Here is a 22,552-nt window from a genome sequence, read left to right as displayed (position 1 = left end):
TATCAAGTTGGTTTAAACGGGGTGCTTTCTTTTACTTTATCCCCTCCTGGAAAATTCGCCTAATTCGCACCCTGATCTATTGGAAACCATCTACGTAATTGGATGTAATGCCTACATAACACAAGTAGTTTTCCCGCCATTCCACGTAAATATGAGCCTAAGGGCAGAAAATTGTTTTAAATATATTTTGCTCATTATTTACATAAAAATGGCCAGAAAGGTTCAAAATTTACTATGGAGATCGATTTCTTGTTAAAAAGACTCAGTTTTTATTTTTTTTTTTCTTTGAGCGATTGAAGTTCCATATTGCACGAAGCCAGTCGAAGGGAGAATTTACCAGTAATTTTAGACACCCCTGCTTATCATGTGATAAGCATTTGATTCAGTTGCACTGTGGTGTAGACAAGCATGTACATTTTGGAAACTGAATCTCAGGAGTTTTAAAGCTATAACTATATTAAGTAGTCTACTATTTGATTACTTTTGGTACCAATGTAGTTATGTAACGCCCGTTACAATTCAGATATATTTTTTCCTATACAACTTGTACTAAAAGTCAGAAGTAGTCTATCTTTTGTAAAAATTAATTTGAGCACTTGGGCAATAGAACAGGGAAGTGAATATCATTATATTTTTAATTTAATAGGTAAAAACTGCGTAACGGGTGTTACATTGCCAGTGTAACGGGTGTTATATGTGAATTATTAGCTTGGTTTGACAGTGATATTTTGTGCACTTAGGCTAGCTCTAAGGTTCTAAATAGGGAATTTAAAGTTAGTAAAGTTATAGAGGGCCCTCTTCTGAAGACACGAATTACGGTAAGGGTGAACAGTGTGTGAATTAAGGGACATTGTATCGGAGGTGATGATGTGCACTCCAGAGAATATGACATCTAGGAGATATCGTGTGATGGGGACTCCCTCTCATCCCCTCGTTAATTCACACCCCAGGGTAGTTATTAAATAATCATAAAAGCGCCGTATTTCAATTGAAAAAATGAAATCTTAATTTTACGTCCCACGGTTATGCCGGTTAGGCTAAAGGAGACGATGATTATGAGAAATGAATGAAATGGTGGAATGAAGAAAGTGGGAAGAAACGGAAGAACCCCGAGAAAACCCACCAGCACGGTGTTTGTCCACCACAAAGCCCACACGGCGCGAGCTGGGATCGAACCAGAGACCCTAAGCACCAGAGGTGAACGTTCTACCACTGAGCCACCGCGCCCCCCGTATTTCAATTGAGTACTCATAACATACTAGAAGTCTACTTCTTCATCAGAAGCCCAATACGCTGCTATTGTAAGACATTCTTTTATTTTGTAATTGGAAGTCTTCGTTTAGCAAATCATTAGGGGCTGCAGTGCGACAGGCTTTGAAAACTGATAGTATTTTTCTGATGCAAATATGTGTGCAATTTAATACTAGTACAGCTAATTGACTAAACAGGATCAGCTCTCATTCGTTCAGTATCATCCAGATGGTAGGCATTCTATCTATTACAATTGCAAAACTCGTCACATTTCGGTATGGATGCATCGAACAGCACATAGTTTAATTTTGATGGCATATGTAGCAGAATAGTTTACATGTGGCTCAGTTCCAGGCGAAATAACATATTCTGCATTTTTCAGGAAAGCATAGTAAAATTAGAGGCCCCAAAAAAGACAGAATGCTGAATATATCTGTTCCATTTCAATTAGAGCATTTATTTTGTTGTCCGTTTCAATCGATTAAAGAAGAGTATGCTTCCTCAACACTAATCGGAGAATATAAGTGAAGAAAATGATACTTCTGACATTTCGGAAACAGAAGAAAAAGGCACAACAGCAAACATTCCAAGCAGTATATCTGTAAACAGTTACCATCAAGAAACCAGGAAAACTCTACATGACGTGTTCAGAGACTCCGAAGATAAAATACACCCTACGAATGAAGTTGTGATCAGCCCTTTGCGGAAAAATTGTTTTTGTGGAAATGTTTGTCTTGGTGACAATGAAAGATGAAACAAGTAACAAAGACTGTCGTTAAGTTGAAATCTGTCAAGGACTTCTGAACGAAAATAGTGATATTAGAGTAATGTTCTTAAAATGTTGTGGCGAAAAAGAATTCGAACTACGCGGAAGTTTGGAAAATATAATTCATATTCATGACGAGATTGTTAAACTGCTAACTCCGATTATGAAAATTAAAGAATAATGTAAAGTTGTGTATCAGTTTAGTTCCAGAGTTAATGTTACTGAAGCATAAAAAGAACTGACTTTCGTTGATGATCAGTGTATGAACAGACCTACAAGTTTAACACTGAATCTACATTTTTCTGATATACATTTTTATTATTTTGTGTTTTTATTTCCTACACTGTACTACATGTGTTAACTTTTTATCTATTAACATTGTAATATTTTGTTCTTTACATAATATGCTTATTAAAAGTGAAGTTGGTTTAAGTTCATTCGCACTGTGTAACACCCGTTACAATTTGTGTAACACCCGTTACAGTATTGAACAATTTTTAAAATAAAAGCTAATATACTTATGAAATTTCTGTTTGCAATATTTAAGCATCATACTTTCAGAAAAGTGCACACATAATTAGAAACAAATTTTGAGCTGGACATTCGCAGAGTTTGGCTTAACTTTACATGCATCTGAAAGTTCATGTCCAATTGCTGTAACGCCCGTTACGCCATATTTATCACTATCACTGAGTTCTGGTATCATGTGTATATATAACGAATTTAGTGTTTACTAAACTATACAGACAAACGGTGATGTTTCGAGGTAGTATGATATATCTTGACCCAATAAGTACTTTACTATAACAATTTCTATTCGTCCAAATGTAATACCCGTTACGATGGAATGGCCGTTTTCGAAATAAAGGTTTCTGAATAAAGTCTAAAATTTCAATCTCTTGAAACTTTTGTACTTCATTATGTACTTCAACATGTAATGATCATAATATTCGACATAAATATGCATTTCTCGCTCGTCTTAGTTGCACTATTACAACTGTAGAGGCTGTCAAAATTTGTATGTACAATATGTGGTGTGGTAACATCCTTAGTTGGTAACACTAAATAATAAATATAGTATTATAAGTTCTTGTTTACCATAGATTTGAAATGTGTAATTATATGACGTAGTACTATTTGAGAAAAAAAACAACAATATAACTTTATGCTCCATTAGCAACACTATTTATATGGTGGCATTGAATAATAGATTAGATTGGATAAAAAGTAGTGGCAACAATCTGACGACAGAGAACTGTCTCTCAGCACTACAAGAGTTTCGTAGCTGATACAGGAAGTGAGGGAACGAAGTATGGGGAGTGATAACAATTGTGTTTTCTTCAGTCAAAAGCAGTAGAGCCGTTAAGTTGAGGAGGAAACTGGAAACGTCATGGCAATATGTTTCGGATGGCAATCCTTACGGGATTTCGATGAAGATTGACACGCTGACGGTGTACGATGCTTTCACGCGTGTGATAGAAAATAATAGATTACATTGAAGGAATGTAACAGCTGTTCTTCTTTGCATAAAACCTGCTATGAATTACAACGATGTTGTCATTAATTTTTATCAACACCTTGTACCAAATATCTCCATGTTGATATTTATATCGTACAAACTTTCAGAATTTCTTATTATTACTTTAAAAGTATATATATCGTTTCTCTTTAACTACAAAATTAACCCTTACCAGGGACGTAGCCAGAGTTCTGAGTTTGGGGGGGGGACCATATTTACAAATGGAATAACCCATATTATATATATATATATATATATATATATATATATATATATATATATATATATATATATATATATATATATATATATATATATATATACTGTAGTGTACTCAGGATAATTCGCGGAAAATATCGTTTGGAATACTCACCAATAGATTGCCCTAAATTAGACTTTAACTACTCTTTCGGAGTTTAGAAATGTGAACCTCTCTTGCGAAATGCGATAATGAAACAATAATTTAAAAATTATGTATTAATAATGTTTACTTATGCAAGAACATTATAAAACGCAATACTTCATACAAATACTTTTTGGTACATTTATACATACGAGTACCTTTTTGCTTTTTACCTTTATATACTTTGTAGCTTGAGAAAATAGAAATAATATAGTAACAGACGTTCACTACCCAAAAATGCGATGAGTTCTATGAGGCTACCTAAACTGAACACACAGGCTATCGAGACGTATATTTTACTGTTACTTTTCAAAGATCCTGACTTCCTTCATATATTATACTGTAAACAATTACGGTCACATTTACTGACCGATTACCGACAATTCTGGCTGCTTACTGGTTACCCTAAAATTTACAGTATTACCGCAAAATTTATTTTTATAAGTTAGGCCACAAAAAGGTCGTATGTATGCCCTAATAGCATAACTTAAATACTATTACCGTAAATTTTAGGGTACTCTGTTGGCAGCCAGAATTGATGGTAATCGATCAATAAATGTGACCGTAATTGTTTACAGTGTAGTACATTTTATTGTTTACAAAATCGTTGTCTTCCGTGCGTCTCAAACATAAATCAATCCAAGAGGTTACTACAATTATTTGAACTTCCGTGAACATAAAAAAATCTAATCAGCGAAGTACATATATAATAAAATAATAATTGGTAAAATATTGGCCTAATATTACAACACTATTTTCTTTAATGCTGTTCTTGCATCATCTGAGAACGTTTTGCCACATTATATTTACAAATTACTTGCTGAACACAAACTGTGACGCGTATGCAACGACTTTGCGAATATATCAATAATTTTATCTTCTTCATGCTTAGAGGCTATCTATTGTTCTATTTCAAGTGCGACTAACGCTGATGTTCTATCCTAACCAGACTTACAACTAAGATATGATTTGAACCTTTTATGCACGCTCAAAGAACACTCACAAGAAGCTGATGACACAGGTAGCGTCAAGGCTATTTTCACCAAATTCGTAGTTGGGGGAAAATTGGCTTGGACAGAGCAGCATACAGGTCCGAGATATTTGTAATTTCTTTCTCCTTCATAAGAGATTCTACATAATTTTTTTATAACAATGAATTCATGTTCAGGAAAATCTATTTCGAATTGCGTAGCAGACTCTTCCGTTGCCTCCTTCATCAAGAACAGTTTTGATTTAGGATGACACGCTTGAATGCCACGAATTACAGATATATTTTCCTTACAGAATCGTCTGTCAAACTCGTTCGCAATGTTTTCAACCACTGGATATAGGAGTTCTGTACGAAAATTCGCTTCAGTATAAACCTGTGTTCTTTTCTTCGGAATACTACCCGGAACCAGAAAATCTTTTATACTACTATCATTTCGCTTTTCTCTGCTCTTTGGTTGATTAAAACTTTCTATACCATTTTGTTTGACAAACTCCTATGCTTCATTGTAGAGACGCAATGAATGTTCCTTTGTTCTAAGTTCTTTTATGGCTTCAACAACCGAACAAATAAGTAGCTGGGCGTTTGCTAGGGTAATATCTTCTCCTTGTAGAAAATGATTCAGGTCACCAGTAATTCCCAAGATCTTACTAAAAACAACCAAACATGAAACAGTTGCAAATGATTTCAGTTTGTTCGCAATACCTTCAGCTTCACTAGTCTTCTTAGCATCCTTTCCCTCTAATGCAAAGATTATAGCTCCATCATTCTTTTTCATAGCATTCAGTGAATGAACATGTGAAGCGCAACGAATGCCTGATAGACCAGGTATAGTGGACTGTTCCAAACCTAACGCTGTCTGAGTGCTGTATTCGTCTATGAGCTTTTACGACGGAGAAATAATTATGTAAAGTCTGCAATAAATCAAAAAATGTATTTACTTGTTCGAACGAACACACTTCAATAAATTTAATTGATGTGCATTGCAATTGATATTCAGTGCGAGGGGATAAGACTTTCGAAATTACTTTTGCATACCACCTATGTGGCCTCTCATAACGCTCGCCCCATCGTAAGCTTGCCCAATGCATTTTGAGTCCTTATTAATACCTACTGGTACAGAAGCCAAAGTTTCGATAATTGTTTTCGATATGTATTCAGCATTTACCTCACGAAGTTTGACAAATTTCAAAAAGTGCTCTATCGGTTTAGAATTTTTCACATATCTCACATAAACACTAAGTTGTTCAGAAACATTAACATCTCGCGTTTCATAGCCATAACGCTGAATTTTCTAGCGGCACTTACAATGACGTTGATGATTTCCTCACCGCAGCACAAGATAACTTCATTTGGAATTTCTGGGGATACATAAGTGATATTCCCTGGCGCTGTATAATTCTATAAAAAAGAATCAAAACATCGTAACAACTCAAATGTTTGCAAGAAATTCCCTTTATTTCAACTGCTGTCATCTTCATCGTTGCCTCGGAAAGCCAATCCCTATCGACCCAAATGGATCACAATCACCACTATTTTTTCTATATGCTTTAAGCACTCTCGACGGGTTCTTATTTCTTTTCCAGATGTATCGTTTTGCAGATTCAGGACATCTCCAGTTTCTTTGGACCTCTGAAAGCAGTCATTCACATGAATGTTTTGCTGTGAGATGCTAGCACCTTCCTTGTCAACACTGTCCGAATGAATATTTTCCTAAGCAACAACACGCACCTTATCAGTTTCACTGAAGGTACTCACCAATTGCTTATCACTTTTTTCGTGTGGAATAAAATATCCAGATTTTATAAATCTCTCCATATTTAACTTAATTTCAGGAACACATGCATAGCAAACTTAACAGTGTGGATTCCACGTTCAGTAAGAAAATAGACTCTTTCCCGCTCAACCACAGTTGCCAGCGCCAGAGTAAACCTACACTCAGTACCTTCTCGTAAAACAATTAAAAGATACTATAAGATACTATGTTGCAAAACCCAGCAATGTGGGAGAAGTATTCTCCTAGCCTTTGAGTCGAATCAACTTTTCATTTATTTTTTTTTTTTTTTTTTTTAGTCGGTTATACAAAGTGCATTCGTATAGCTTTTTAGCCTTAGTACTTCAAGGCGACTATAAGGCTGGAATCACTCTAAGGGCTGGAAGAACCTCGCAATGTTAACGAAGGTGACGGTGTAAAAGTTATTACCACTCACTTTTAATGTTTAAGAAATACCTATAAATGGGTTTTTAGAAAATTCTTAGAAATATGAATAATTTCAATTTACTATGGATATTTTTTTCATTTATTGTCGGATAAAAACAATTTGTAACATATAATTTTAAATAAATATTTGGGGGGGCCAAGCCAAGATTTGGGGAGGCCGGTGCCCCCCCCGGGCCCCCCCTTAGCTACGTCCCTGACCCTTACATAAACTTTCAAGCCAACAATTTCAGAATATGATCAATTACAACATACAAATCAACTTAAAGATTAGAAGATGGAACATATTGATCTGTGTATTTTCTATCACGGAAAAGCAATGTGCATAAATATTATCGTATTTGACAATATCTGTACTGAATTTATCTATTTTTAATTGACAGCTAGAGGACAATTATTTATCATTAAGGATATATATGAAGAGCACTGATAACATCTTTCAGTTTGTAGTCCATGGATGATGGTTCTTCATAATATTACATTGATCTGTAAGGTGATAGTAGTGAGAACAAATGGCCTAACTCAATTTACCCCAAACATTCGTCAGTTAATATCATATACACGAGTGGGCAGGGGTGCCTATCCCACGAAAAACATGGGGCACAGCCCCTCCAAATTTACCACTCTCCCTCAACATTTACCACTTTCCAGTTTGAGTGTATCATTTTCATTAAAAAAAATATGTTCCCGAAATAATCTCATGGGCGCAACCTGCCTGTAGATGGCCCTGGTAGTGGTAACGAGAAATGAGGCCTCCGGTAGTTGTTATTCCTGTTCCTTTAACCTAGAAATAGGACATGAGAACAATGATGACAACAGATTTAATTTCTTGGAGGGAGCAAGCAAACGGATAGATAATTTTTTGAGGGGAAGCTATTATTTGTATATTTCTACAGAAAACAATAGTTTTATAATATTTGACCGACATGACAATGCACATGACTTGGAGTGTGTGGGAGGCAAACAATATTGCTATAGACGCCGCCCCTAACCACCCCTCTGTCTTTGTCACTGCATGGCAGAAGTTTAAGAGTGAACATAATTGTATTAAGCAATCAAACGAAACACTTCAAATGAACAAATTTCAGGGTGCTAAATGACATACATAACTCATGAGATCATGTCAATGTTTGGAAATGTGTCCCACCAACAAACATTATCACTCATGTGCGACTTCGAATCATGTTGCGAACACTAAATGAAGCGTTTGCTGAGAATTCTGAGTTCAATGTTTCCCTGAGGATCTGCTTGTGTGTGAGGCACCGTCAAATAGGTATTGGACTCAGTGACAACGCCAGCTTTAATTTCTTGGGGGGAAAGAGGGTAAATGGAAGGGCTAGTATTATCGACAAGATGAGAAATCTATTTTCAAATACAAAAGGAAACGAGAAACTTTACAATTCTCAGTTTGTTTTCGAGACGAGAAATTTCTCAAGTTTCGTGGGCAACCAACTCTCAGCCAACTCTTAAGTCTCAACTAATGCTGTCGAATTTTTGTGACATTTGCAGTTTTTGAGAAAATCGGTTTTCTGAAAACCGAAAACCGCAAATGCGGTTTTCAAAATCGAAACCGCAAACGCGGTTTTCAAAACCGACATTTCGGTTTTATGAAGTTTCACTTTTTTTTCAAAAACCGGTTTTCGTTTTTTTTTTTTTTTTTTTTTTAAGTTTTAGTGTTACATGACTGATAATAGAAAACTATAAATTAATAAAGTGATTTCAGGAACACCAAAAAGACCGCTTTATCTACGTTTAAAGATACGCAAATCATTACACAATACACTCCAATAATAAATATGGCTTAAATGTTGTTATATCACACTCTTCCTGGATCGCTAATGACGCGGAAGACTTCTGAGAGCTTTTAAAAGAAACTGAGAGAAAAATATTGGCACAAATTTTCTACATAAATTTGTAAAACGAGACGAGATTAGAAAAAAACTTTTCGAGAATCAAGACGAGACGAAAAAGAATTCGTCGAGAATTGATACGAGACGAGAATTCGACAAAAAAAATGCGAGACGAGAAAACGATCTTCTGTGTGAAACTAATTGGAAGTGTCACTGTTCATCTCAGAAACCCTGAAACTACCGATTGGGCACTAATACCGGTCGTTTTCGGTTATTTTTTTTTACATGTTATTCCTTCTTCCCGATCTCATTGCCAAAAATGAGATGAAAACCTAAGTTGGGCGAGAGTCCATTCGTTTACCAACAATCATTAAAATCTGTGCAGCGATCTATGAGGAGTTAAATGCCAAACACCTTTACATTCCTTTTTGATTTATAGTTCTTGGACATGTTAATTTTAACATGGATTAGAGCAGTCATTTTCAACTAGCCGATTGTATGACTTAGAAGCGTGCTTATACAATCTGCAGATCTGGGTTTCTCTTCTCAGATCATGTCTGACCTGGAAACCCACTCAGATTCAGTGATTCGGACAGACGCGGTGACCCGTAGACTTAGGCAGACCCAGTGACTCGATCTGACTAGAAGAGCGAGACAGAGACAATGACCCGAATTAGCGAATGAGCGAATTTCGTCACTTGTTCCATCACTGGTCACCTCTTATCATTTATTAACATTCAAATTACCGGCGTGCTCCTTCTCCTCTTTGTGCGGTTTACTGACGAGATAAGAAAACTATGACGTCATAGAGAATTCAGTTGAAATAACACTGGCGTAGAGCAATGTTTACTAATCTTTAGAGGTGAATCTAGACCGTGGCCGGGGACCCTAGCTCCCCCCAGTTTTTTGAGTCACAAAAATAATTTAAGTTGTATTTATATATTTTTGAAAGTTTATAGTAAACTCTGGGCTGGGTACTGTTTGCCGCCCCAGTTTTTACCTTCTATATCCGCCACTGCTAATCTTATTTCGCTTTCATAGAATCTCAAATTGGAATCATACGACCGAGTGTTAAACTGAGATTTTTCCAGGTTTTCCTTAGTTCTACAAGGTAAATTTTGCTCTAGTACCTTTGATAAAACCTTGGTAAATTCCTTTCCATGTTTCGTTAGTTGTTCACTGGTTGCAGGTAGAATTGCTTCACTACTGTATTTAGAGATAAGTCAGGAAATATAATAATAATAATAATAATAATAATAATAATAATAATAATAATAATAATAATAATAATAATAATAATAATAATAATAATAATAATAATAGGGTCTCACGTCCATTTGTACTCTTGGCTACCACTACGCACCAGGCTCGTATCCACGGGGGGCAAGGGGGGACGGGCCCCTAAACTTTGGCTGGCCCCCATAAAATTTCACGGTAGGCTTGCAAATAAACTATAATATGGTGATGAAGTATAATATGATTGGATCGGGCCCCCCCTAACTTCTACCGCCCCCCCTCTAAATTTTTGGGCTGGCTGCGGGCCTGCTACGCACCAGTTGAACAATTCGACGTGAAACGAAATTTCTAATTTAATGTCTTCCGGTTATAGCCTATGGCATGAGTTACCAACCTTTTTAAGTTTGAGGTCAATTTTTCATTTCTGAAATTACTTGTGGTCTACAGTAATTATTTGAATATACATCAGTAGTTCCCAATTATATATATGATATATAAAAAAAAGACTCAAGGGCCACGACTGTGTATAAATAAGGTGGAGAGCCGAAACTTAATAATAAGAATGTTGTTATTTCTTCCTTCCACTCCTTCCCTTCTCCTCTCCCAAAGCAACAGCGCATTTTCGGCAATCTCTCACATTCACAATATGGACATAAACAACAATATGTTCCCACACACAAAAATAATCTTCGCAGTTCACTCTCAGTAATTATTTTAACTATAGATAATAGGTTCAATGGAGATTTCTTCTAATTTGGGTATATTTTACGATCCATTCATTTTGAACCGTCAACTTTTTCGCTTCTAGTGTCTAGATTTAGCATTTTCTGGTAATTATTATAATAACTATTACTTTGGCCTCAGAACCTCTTACATAGTTTATGGTGAAGCATAATAACTATTAGTTTAACCTCAGAAACTCTTATATAGTTTATGGTATGGTGGTTTCAGTATATTGTCATGGTGAAGTTTTATCTGTACAAGATTTCTGTTTTCGAGTTTTGGCTCAGCGAGATTTGGTCTGGGAGGTTTTGGCCAGGCGAGAATTTGGGCGGCGAGGTTTTGACGACGCGTGATCTTACCCCGCAAATTTTCAGCCTGGGAAATATTGGGCGGTGAGGTTTTGGATGGCAAAGTTTCGGCTACCCGAAATTTTGTTTTTATACCATTAAGCATAATGCGCGCTGCAAATTGTAATACGCTGTGTGGAATCTGTGGTGGACAAACACCGTGCTCGTGGATTTTCTCGGGGTTCTTCCGTTTCCTCCCACTTTCTTCATTCGACCATTTCATTCAGTTCTCATAATCACCGTCTCCTTTAGCCTAACCGGCATAACAGTAGGACGTAAAACTATAGATTTCATTTCAGTAACCAGCGCGGAAAACCTTTTATTTTAATTTAAAGAGTTGTTTCGTTTTTTTGTTTTTTTTTACGTACTTGACGTATTTTACATATTTTAGTGGTTTTACATACAGTATGTTTTATGCGTCATATAGAAACCCATTTTAACGTGTAATTAGCCAACCTTGGTTACTATCTTACGGCTATAATATGTCAATAAAAATGTTTAAATGTAAAATATTTTATGACAAGAACAGTAATAAAATAACTGCAGAGTGTAGAAGCTCTTACTGAAAACTGAACAAGGTGACAAATGTGCTTTGCACTGGTTAGTTTAAACGGCATTAATCCGCTAGGACTATTCACGTTGAAATCGATAATACAAGAACAGACAATCACGGACTACCTCTCGTGACTTGCAAGGCGACTACTAGTAGATCGCGGGTAATGGGTTGGCTACTCCTGCCCTATAGGCTAGAGAAGATGAAAGATTAATTAAAGTGAAATATTATGAAGAATTTGGTGGAAGAAATATGGGAGGAAACGGAAGAGCCTCATGAAAACCCATGGATATAATATTGTCCACTCACTTAGCCTGGAATCGAATCAGGTACCCCTAGCACTAGAGGTGAGAGCTCTACCACTGACTCACTGTGTGTCCTAATAAAATTTAATACCCTTTAGGTCACGTACACCAAAGAGGAAATTCTAATTAATTATAGTTTGTTGCAGATAATAGCCCTTATCTTCTCAATTCCGAAAATATGTTTGTGCATTTTCTTCACACGAAAATGTACGTTTTCCGTGAAGAACGTTACACAGAAATAAACAAGCCCGTGTTATCACTACAAACGCAGGTGCGTATCAAAGGTATCAAACGTATTTCCCAATACCACACAGATGTTACACCATTCCGGTACGGACTCGGCCTTTCTTTCCTCAAGCACTGTAAGCACTCTATATTCTAGGACAAACAATAATTATTGCACAAGTTGGCTTAATAATCTTTGCAGTGCTCTGCTCTGTTTTAACGTATCTTTTTTAATGGGATATTTCAAGAACGCTTTCGACGGGAGAACATGGTTTTATGTTTGCAGGTTCGTATATTTCTCCTTCTTTTTTTCCCCCTGAAAATATACTGTAGATCTGTGTGTGTTGTTTAAATTTAAATTGTCTCCTATTTAGCTGATTCATTGAATTAAGAGTTTAGTGTCCTATTTAGCACCCAGACTATATGAGACGCGGACCAACAGTGAAAAGTGGAATCCGAACCACATGGGCTCCCGCTGGGAATCAAATCCAGTTCCTCTTGCGTCGTAGACATGTATACTAACGATATAACTACAAAGGAGCTCGCCTACTAGTTAGTGTCTTCCACATTTCTACCAATAACGAACATTTTTTTTTTTTTTTTTTTAGGAAGCTCGCCTACTAGTTACTATTTTCCATATTTCTATTTCTGCTAACAACGAATAACATCCTTTTTTCCTTTTTGATTCATTCTTTCCTCGTCAGAGGTTTTTTTTTTTTTTTTTTTTTTAAGATAAGGATATCACTAAACTAATATCAGTAGATACGTGAAGATATAAACGGCGCAGTGCTGCCAGGTGGTTATTCATAAATTATCAAGTCTTTGAATGAGAATAGAACTTTATGCGACATGTTTGGACGCTAGCAGAATTTTTCTTGTAGGAAAAAAAATCATACAGAGACAAATATGGTTTAAGTAAGCTATAAAACTACTGTAATAATTTTGATATTTTGGTTCAACAACCAAAGTTTTAATAGGGTAGAAAAATGTTTCACTATCTAACTGTCGTTAAAAAAAAAAAAAAAAAAAAAAAGAGAGAGAGAGAGAGAGAGAGAGAGAGAGGAGCTCTTCCAGAGTAGTTGATAAACAGATTTTGAAACGTTTCAGTTTGAAAAATATCTACTTAGGTGCAGTAGTTGATAAAGTCACGGAAAAATTAATATGCATAAGCTTTATCTTATGAACATCATTCATGTTTCAGGATCATGCCAAATATGTAAAACGAGTTTTGTCACGTTCCGTCAGTACTCGAAATTCTTCTGATACCCACTCTTATCTTCTAAAGTTGTTACACAGGCATCACATAATTCTGGAACTTTTAGATATGTTTTAATAGAGTAGGGCTTATGTACTGATTTTTTATAACTTCAAACAATATATTTTACTATGCTAGGGGCCAAATTTTCAATTTATTTGTCGTGAAACTGATTTTTTAAAATTTTAATATAAGCCTGTTCACTCTTTCTCTATGGCAGTAATTTTCAAAATGGGGTACGCAGACCCTGGGGGTCCGTGGGATATAGCCAAGGGGTCCGCGACGCCTAAAATTTGAAATGTGTTATAATAAAATGGAACTCACAGCTGTTATGCAAGAAGTATTTTTTTTTTAATTACTACAAAGTAAGCAATTAGAAATTATACTTACGTTTCTAAATTTAAATGTTTTCCTACTTTACTAAATTTCTGTTCTATGAGTATAAAGAGTTGACTAAAAAGGCATTGCAACATTTAATGTCTTTCCCTACTTAAATGAACAGACGTTTTCTGCTCTTTGCAATATTAAAGCCTGAAAGCGAAATCGTTTTAATGTGGAATCGGACTTAAGATTAGTGGTGACGAAACTTATTCCGGATTTCAGTGCAATTGTGGAAAAACATAAATAATTTCATATCTCATATTAGTGACCCCACATTTGAGAACATTGTTTATCAAGTGAATTTCCTTTTAATAAAAGAACATTGATGTTCAGTCTTCAAAGTTACTGTATTTTCAACTGAAATTTCGTTCACTAGGAAACATTCATGTGTCTTTAGAATAAATTACTTATTGCAATATTTTTCTTGATCTTTTTCTTGTCAGTGGTAATTTTAATCAGTATAGCTTTTAATACCATGTGAAATTTTAGATAGCATTGCAAGGGGATCCGCGGATCACTTTTCGAATGCACAGGGGGTCCGCGGATCACTTTAGGAATGCACAGGGGGTCCGCGTTATCGGAAGGTTTGAGAACCACTGCTCTATGGTACTATTCTTCGCTCTGTTATAGATATCCAAGCTGTCCTCTCCGCTGGTCTAACGGCTAACCCGCACGCTTTTGGTGCACGTAGTCCCGGTTTGATTTCTAGCGAGAGAGCATTAAAATTTTTAATAATACAATAGTGAAATACAATAGCTATAAGTTAAAATTCCTAGTAAGCATACTTCTATGTATTATGTAAAATTAATATATCAAATTAACATTAAAGCAATCATTCTTGCGTTTCAAGTCCTTCAGGTAGCTGAATAACTAAAAAGCTTACTTTGTCACGATATCTTTAAACTTCAGATCCTGAGGATGACAATTCTACGTACGACATTAGCTATTCTTAGTCATTCTAGGCGAATAAAGAATGGTACCTATAGGTATGCGTTTCAACCAAACAGGTTCCTTAAAAAAAAAAAAAAAAAAAAAAAAAAAAAAAAAAAAAAAAACTCCTCGTGACTAAATCCCTTCTCGTTTAACAATAATATTTTTGTGATATCTTGTAATTGGAAACCAGGATTCGTGGTAGAATGCGAGATTTGAATTCTACGTCTCATAACACCTTTCATGTTGCAAAGGAATGTTGAATTCCAAATAAACAAATATTTTCCTTTATCTTCCTTAAACATTTTGCTACCGTGAGTGCCGTCCCTTAAATACGCCTGTATAACGGAATGAACTCTTACAGCCAGAGTAAGACGCTAATTTACATCAACATTGCTAATTTAGAATATATTCCTACTCAAACTTGTGTGATATACATAATTCCAATATCAATTTTATAGAGTTATGTATAATTAAACAGATTTATAGATTTTATAGATCTATAAGAAAATTTAAATTTACTAACAATCTTGAAAAATAGATTTTCTGAACAAGTGTGCAATTAGAATCTAACATAATACAAGTAATTCTCTTCTTTTTTTCTTTCAGGCAAAGTCTAGAGGAAATCAAACATTCTAAGCTGAATGAAAAGAAGCTTGTAATCATTTAGGAAACGGATGTGCCGTTTCGTGAGAAGAAATTCCAGGAAGGAATTCGTTGAAGGGAAGAAGAGTTTTAGTTCCTGTTCCGCAGTTATTTGGAAGCGGAAACCGGAAACACTACACATGAGCCCCTTGGAAGCAGGTTCCGAGCCTTTTCCTAGGATTTCTTATTCGCCTCGTTCACGGAATCGTCCTGGTTTGTGTGTTAGTGTGCCTACTAGTTACTCCGATTCATTTTGTGACTGTGTTTCGTGTTCAGTAAAAAGTGTTACTGATTCGTCACCAAGAATCGTGGTTGTACATGGCAATAGAAGTGTAAGTTCAAGTGAAAATTCTGAAGAGCGTTCCGTTGTGCTGCAAAGTACAAGGGCAGAAGAACACCATCATTTACCTCCATTACCAGAAGATAGAGAATATAAACAATGTGAATATTGTCCTCTGTATTTTCGTGATTATAATTCTTACTTTCAACACGTGGCTCACGTCCACCGCTTAATCCTTACCCCTGCTACTGATTCCAGAATAGAAGAAGACATACAGAGTGAAGTAAAAGTAACGGAAAGTCAACGTGACAACATTGTGCATGTTACAAGGTGGGATCATCCACAGGAAGAACTCCCAAGTCATCGACGACTGTACCATTGGTCAGGAGGCGAAATATCAAATATGTCATCCAGAGAAGGTACAGTTATTCAAGAAGGGTACCGTAGAACCCTTCTACCTCTTCAAGGAAGGCCACCTCATTTAGTATCTCATCATGGTTCAATGTATCAACGTATCCCTAGAGTGCCTACACATGTTCTATCAAGACACGTCGTAGACCATTCCCCTACATCTGATCTTTATACCCACCCCAAAATGTATGTTAGTCATATGACGACAGTGCCTGCATCTCCACGAACACCACCACAAACAGTACGGCAAGTTTACCAACAAATTCCTGTGCAACGGATTCATTCGATTATTCCGTTTCACCCCTCAACTCATGAACAAAATAGTGCTTACCACCAACAAAAAACGGTAGTAAGGCTGCGTTCCCCTTCGCCACCCCCAGTGTCACATCCCCAAAGAACTGATCAGGGCGTTAGGGTAGTTGTCCCTAGTACGATTGTAGCCCCTGTGCGTCAACGAATGAGTCCCAATCGTAATTCAGTTGATGATTGTGAAGAATGCAGACGACTACGTAACCAGCAAATAAACACAGAACCACCAACACAACACGCGAATAGCATTGAACAGAAAGAAGATACAGTAAATAACAAAACAGAAGATGAGAAAAGAGAAACTTCAAGTGACGAGAAGACCTCTAATAAATCAGTGAACGAAAACCATGATGAAGCTTCTAGTGTGAATAATAACAAGGAGGAGGATTGGGAAATTTTATGGAAAGAGAAGAAACTAGGACTTCGGTATCGTAAAGAAGGAGAGGAACAAAGTGGGGATAAAAGCACTAGGAAATGGTCGACAACTTCAACTGAAACATCAGATGAGTTAAAACTATTACCACTTCCCAGAGGAAGCCCTTCAGTAGAATCCGAACCTGCTAGATCAAAAGCCACAACACCGGTACTGGACATGAGACCCTTAGAAAGTGCTCCTGTACGAGTTTTGATTTCACCACCCTCGCCACAGCATTCAACTTCCAGATCATCTTTTTCATCCCCGCCACCCCTCGTAGAAACTAATTACAGCAATGAGAACAATAATGTGTTTCATGAAGACACCACAACAGAACCACAACCTAACCAAATCCCAAAAGATTCTTCCCATGAGTCCAAAGACGAAAGTGCAGAAAACATTAACGACGAAAATGATGACAACAACCTTGACGTGATGAAAGAACAGATGAAAGTAATATTGTGGGTGTTCTTAGGTGATGATCGATTACAACTAATTGGTTTCTATGATATGCCAGTGACGAAAGCGTTATGGAAAGTATTAGAAGTGTGTTGTTCCGTGGACGGTGTCAAATCAGCTTCAGCGATTCCACTGGACACAAATCATGATTGTGATGCAGCATGTTTTCGGGATCATGTTCATAGATTTCTGGAAATTTGTGCTCCAACCAGAGACTATTGGAAGGAGTTTGGATGGGTTGGATTGACTGTAGATGCTATCATCAATAAACTTTATGATGAAGGTAAGTACTCATACATTAATATGTTCATTTAAACTGTATATACTGTATATTGTTTTAAGAGACATTTTTCTGACCAGAACAAATTGAATTATTTAATAATTATACGATTTTTGTTACAGTTTCAAGGACCTAACGTCCTCTTCATCAGACATTGAGAAAAGACAGATGACAGCAAATCTTATATATTCCTCAGCCCTGAATATGCTAACTAACAGCTGAGGAATATATAAGATTTGCTGTCATCTGTCTTTTCTCAATGTCTGATGAAGAGGACGTTAGGTCCTTGAGAGTGTAACAAAAATCGTATAATTATTAAATAATTCAATTTGTTCTGGTCAGAAAAATGTGTTTCAAAATGTTATTGTGATTATCCAGAATCATGGAGTTTATTTACTGTATATTGTACACGGTAAATTTGCGTAAACCATTAACTTTCTAAATCTTCGTTCTATTCTGAGTATTCTGCATTTTGTTTCTTGTCTATAGGCAAGGGCGCCGATTTCTCCGTAACTTTGGGGGGGGCATTCAGACGTGTGTTTGGTACGAGAGAAGGGTCTAGGAAGGCACATATGAGCATTCTAAGACAAATTGAATTCAAATTATGTCAAATATTGTATATTTATAAATAATACATATTCATAAAAATACATGAGGACCCACATGAGCATTGGAGGGGCACGCCCCCAGGATCTGCGCCCTTGTGTCTAGGCCGATTGAGGCCTCAGCTACGACCATTTCAAAGTAACTATATGAAACTTTTAGTTTTCAAAAAAAAAAAAAAAAAAAAAATCAGCCCGGTACGAACGGACTTACTTTGCAAAATTGGTTCGATAACAAAAAAGTTCAAAATATTTTCATACTTAAAACGAAAGTCTAGATATGGATATATTATGATGAAAAGTTACACTGTTCCTGTCAGGCGTGAAATAAAAAGAAGAAACACATTTTCACCCGAATGCTGACCCGTGGGCCGCCATTTGACCATCACTGCCCTAAACTGATCTCGGAATGTGTTTCGTCCTCTAACATGCTTTCGCTTTCTTTAAATGTTGGTGGCATTAAAGCTGTTGAGTACCCACCACATACTGTGCTTTTCATATCATTAATTTAAATGGAGAAGTTGAGGAAGCTGCGGTATTTAAGTTGTACAGATCTCGATTCGTCCCAAGTAGACTTTGTGGTAGACAAACACCGATTGTGGAGATTCTCTCAGGATTCTACCGTTTTCTCCTTTTGTTCATTCCATCAGTTCATCCATTATCATCACTATTTCCCTTAGTCTCGGTGCATAATTCTGGAAAGATGCAGTCGAAATTTCATTTCATTTCTTTTTTAAGTAGAAAAGTTTTTTTTTTTTAATGAATTGGGATAGTGTCCTACTGGGTAAAAATGGTCCTTCTTTTGTGAAAATTTCTCTGATATGTAGATTCCTATTTATTTTATTGTATGTAATTTACGTAATATTGTATTTATATAAAATACAAATTTAAGCTTTAGGAAGCAAGTAAATTTTAAGCAAGACTTGAAGAAGACGACTCTCTTCCGGTATGGGATAACAGGCACCAGCCAATTTTCTATAGAAAAATATATGCAGTCATCATGTTAAAAAAAAAAAAAACACTTAGCGTAACGGCCCATTTGTGATCCTAAGCCTGCTCTAGCGCCATCTGCTAGCGACGGGCTGAACTACGTCCAACCTAGAAACCAGCGCTTGGTCAGCGCGCTGCGACGCCCTGTCCCTAACAGGCGAATCAGGAGCTTTCTAAACCTAGTGGCTGTCACGTTTTCTTTTTCACGTGACTCCCCAGTTTGCCTCACGACGCTGGATGGACGGCGAAAGTTGGGAAGCCCCAACTGGGAATCGAACTCGGGACAACGTAAACATGAACCCAACGCTGTAACCAATACACTACGGTGTCTCCTGCAGTCATCGTGTATAAATGCGAAAACAGTTTAATTAAGCATATTAAGTACCTGACATCTTTGTTTCTAGATCATTTATTTACATACGGAAGTATTATTCTCTTTTTTTTATTACGAGCTCCCTCGTAGCTAAGCGGTTAGCGTACGCGCCTTTAATGTGAGAGACCTGGGTTCGATTCTCGGTGGGAGCTCATGCAGTTCGGATCCCATGTTAAGCTATAGGTCCACATCTCATACAACCTCGCTGATGACCAGGATCCTAAAACCGAAAATCAATTCAAATCTTCTTTATTACACGCATATCTTACGTGATGCGTGAGGTCCCGGCTTCGATCCCGGCCAAGTAAGTTTGTGATAGACAACATCCGTGTCCTTGGGTTTTAACGGAGTACTCCCATTTCTCCCACTTTCTCATTCCACTAATTCTTTCATCATCATTCACTTGTCTAATCATCCGTCTCCTTCAACCTAAAAGGCATAATCGTTGGACGTTAAACTGACATATTTAATTTCTTTTCTTTTTTATTGCAATACTCTTAATACTTTATTTTTTTGTTAGATTCAAACCTTGCAGTTAAATTTCACGCCAATCCATACTAACTAGAAATCTGAAAGTTTATACAAATACGCAAGCTCGATAACAATACTTTTTTTTTTTTGCATAATTATCGCTCTAGCTTACCATTTTTCCCTAAAATGAAGTTCCTAATTATTGTTCTCAACAATATATCCTTTTCCGTTATGCAACCAACAATATACAGAAGTTGGTACGTACAGTATACCATTTAGGAGATCTTCGTGAATAAGGTTTCATACTGTTAACTACAATAGAATCCGATAACTTGACTGTGAAAATATGACAAAGAAATAAAAGTCAATAACAGTAAAAAATATTAAAACAATGCCTTTATAAAAAGCACAAATAAGGATATTTTTATGGAGTAAATTGAAGAATTGGGTTTAAGACCATAAAAGTATTGTTCGCGATTCCATCAAATAAATATTATTTTTTTAATGAATTGATATTTTACGTAATGGTTTGATTTCATTGACGTTTTCTTTAAATCTGTTTAAAGATCCCTTGTTTTGTGAAAAGTAAGTTCAGTGATGTATAATTCAATATTTATTAATGAAAATTTAGTTTAAGTAATATTAAGTTATTATACAAGCCCAGGTAAAACAAACTCAGAAGCTCCCGGCGTCTAAAACTCTGGAACACAGTCTCTGTTACACCTTATACCCATTTTAACATTAACTTCCATAGAAACTGCAAGTAAGGTATCATATATAAGGCCAGCCAAGCTGAGCTGAGCCTTCCCTGGGCGAGCTTTGTCACCAAATATAGCGAGTTTTAGACCTCAGACGATTGACTGCTTGTCCACCAAATTTCGTTCAGATCCGGTCATTATTTACCGGATAAATAAAGTACTATATACAAGGCGACTAAATTAATCCGAGCCTGTAACTGGCCATGTTCGACCAACAAATATAGCGATATTTATTCCTTAGACAATGGGGTATTTGTTCACAAGTTTCGTTTATTTCCGGCCAGTAGTTACCGAGAAATAAAGTACCATATACAATATATATAAGCCCAGCCGATCAAAGTCTGTTAATGCCCAAGCTCGGTCAACGAATATAGCGATCTTTATTCCTTAGACAATGGACTACTTGCATGAGCGCCCAAAGGGGAGGACAGGGTGGGGCTCGAGCCCCCCCCCCCGGCCTCACGAAAATGTATTAAATTTCTTTGGATTTTCTTAATACAAATAAAAAATACCAAATGTAATATATCAACCAGGGATTTAATCCCCCCTAGAAAATTTTCTTCGGGTGCCCATGGCTATAGTATACTTGTGCACCAAGTTTCGCTCATTTCCGGCCAGTTGTTACAGAGAAAAAAAAGTACCATAGGCTCGACCAACAATATAGCGATTTTTATTCCTCAGACTATGGGCTACTTGCTCAGCAGATTTCATTCTGATCTGGCCAGTAGTTACCGAGAAATAAAGTACCATATACAAGACGAGCCCAGCCCAGCCTAGGCTGTTACTGGCCAAAAACATATAATGATCTTTATTCTTTAGGTGATGGGCTCCTTCTCCACCAAATGTTGATTGTATCAGGCCAACAGCTACCGAGAAATAAAGTATCACACATACATACACACGCATACCTGGAGTGAAACTATAGACTCCCGTATGCTTACGTCGGAAGTTAATAATTCAAATGAATTTTTTAAAAAATATGAAAATGGAATGAAATCTTTGTCCCACGATTATGCTCTTTAAACTAAAGGAGGCAATGATTAAGGCAAGTAATTGATGATGGAAAAATTGGTGGAATGAAAGAGTGGGAGGAAACGGGAGTACCCTGAGAAAACCCACGAACACAATGTTGTCCACCACAAATTTTGAAAAAGAAAGATACATTAACTACACTTGAAAAAGCAATCGATAAAATTACAGTTCACTCCAAAGAAAACACAGAAATGATTATCCATATAACTCAATTAGCGAAATAACAAAGATGGCGTCGTATTCTACCCGTTAAGGTTAGTGTAAAGGGACAAGTTTTGCCGACAGATGTCACTACAGTCTTCGTATCTCTCCCATGTATTTTTTACCTTTCACGAAAATTACAATTTCTTTTACAAATTTTAACGTAGAGACTTCAAATTTTTAGAGAAGGAAATTCATAACCTAATAAAAGGAACAATCCGTGCCGATTTTTTATTTAGAATTTTCTTCATTGTTGAAACAGTTCCATGGTTAAAGGTTTGGATATCCATTTCAACAATCAAGCCATTTCAACAATGAAGAAAATTCTAAATGAAAAATCGGTACGGATTATTCGTTTTAATAGGTTATGAAGTTC

General features: G+C 36.4%; 1 protein-coding gene across 3 annotated transcripts in view; it reads left to right on the top strand.

Moving 5' to 3' along the window:
• LOC145693600 (uncharacterized) overlaps positions 1-22,552 on the top strand; it is a 166,662-nt gene that overhangs the window by 115,078 nt on the left and 29,032 nt on the right. For 2 of the 3 annotated variants that reach the window (XR_014132810.1, XM_081769730.1), the window contains exon 2: positions 15,560-17,752. Coding sequence is in view for 2 of the 3 variants with exons in the window: in XM_081769730.1 (XP_081625856.1) it covers positions 15,628-17,752 (2,125 nt within the window). In the remaining variant the exon portion in view is untranslated. Of the gene's footprint in view, positions 1-12,417; positions 12,671-15,559; positions 17,753-22,552 lie in introns of those variants that run through there. The other variant, XM_081769731.1, reaches the window with a different exon arrangement.

Source organism: Thermobia domestica, chromosome 8, assembly GCF_964235325.1.
Source record: "Thermobia domestica chromosome 8, izTheDome1.hap1.1, whole genome shotgun sequence".
NCBI classification, from domain to species: domain Eukaryota; kingdom Metazoa; phylum Arthropoda; class Insecta; order Zygentoma; family Lepismatidae; genus Thermobia; species Thermobia domestica.
The sequence above is the reverse complement of the archived record's forward strand: the minus strand, read 5'-3'. Positions and strand labels throughout refer to the sequence as shown.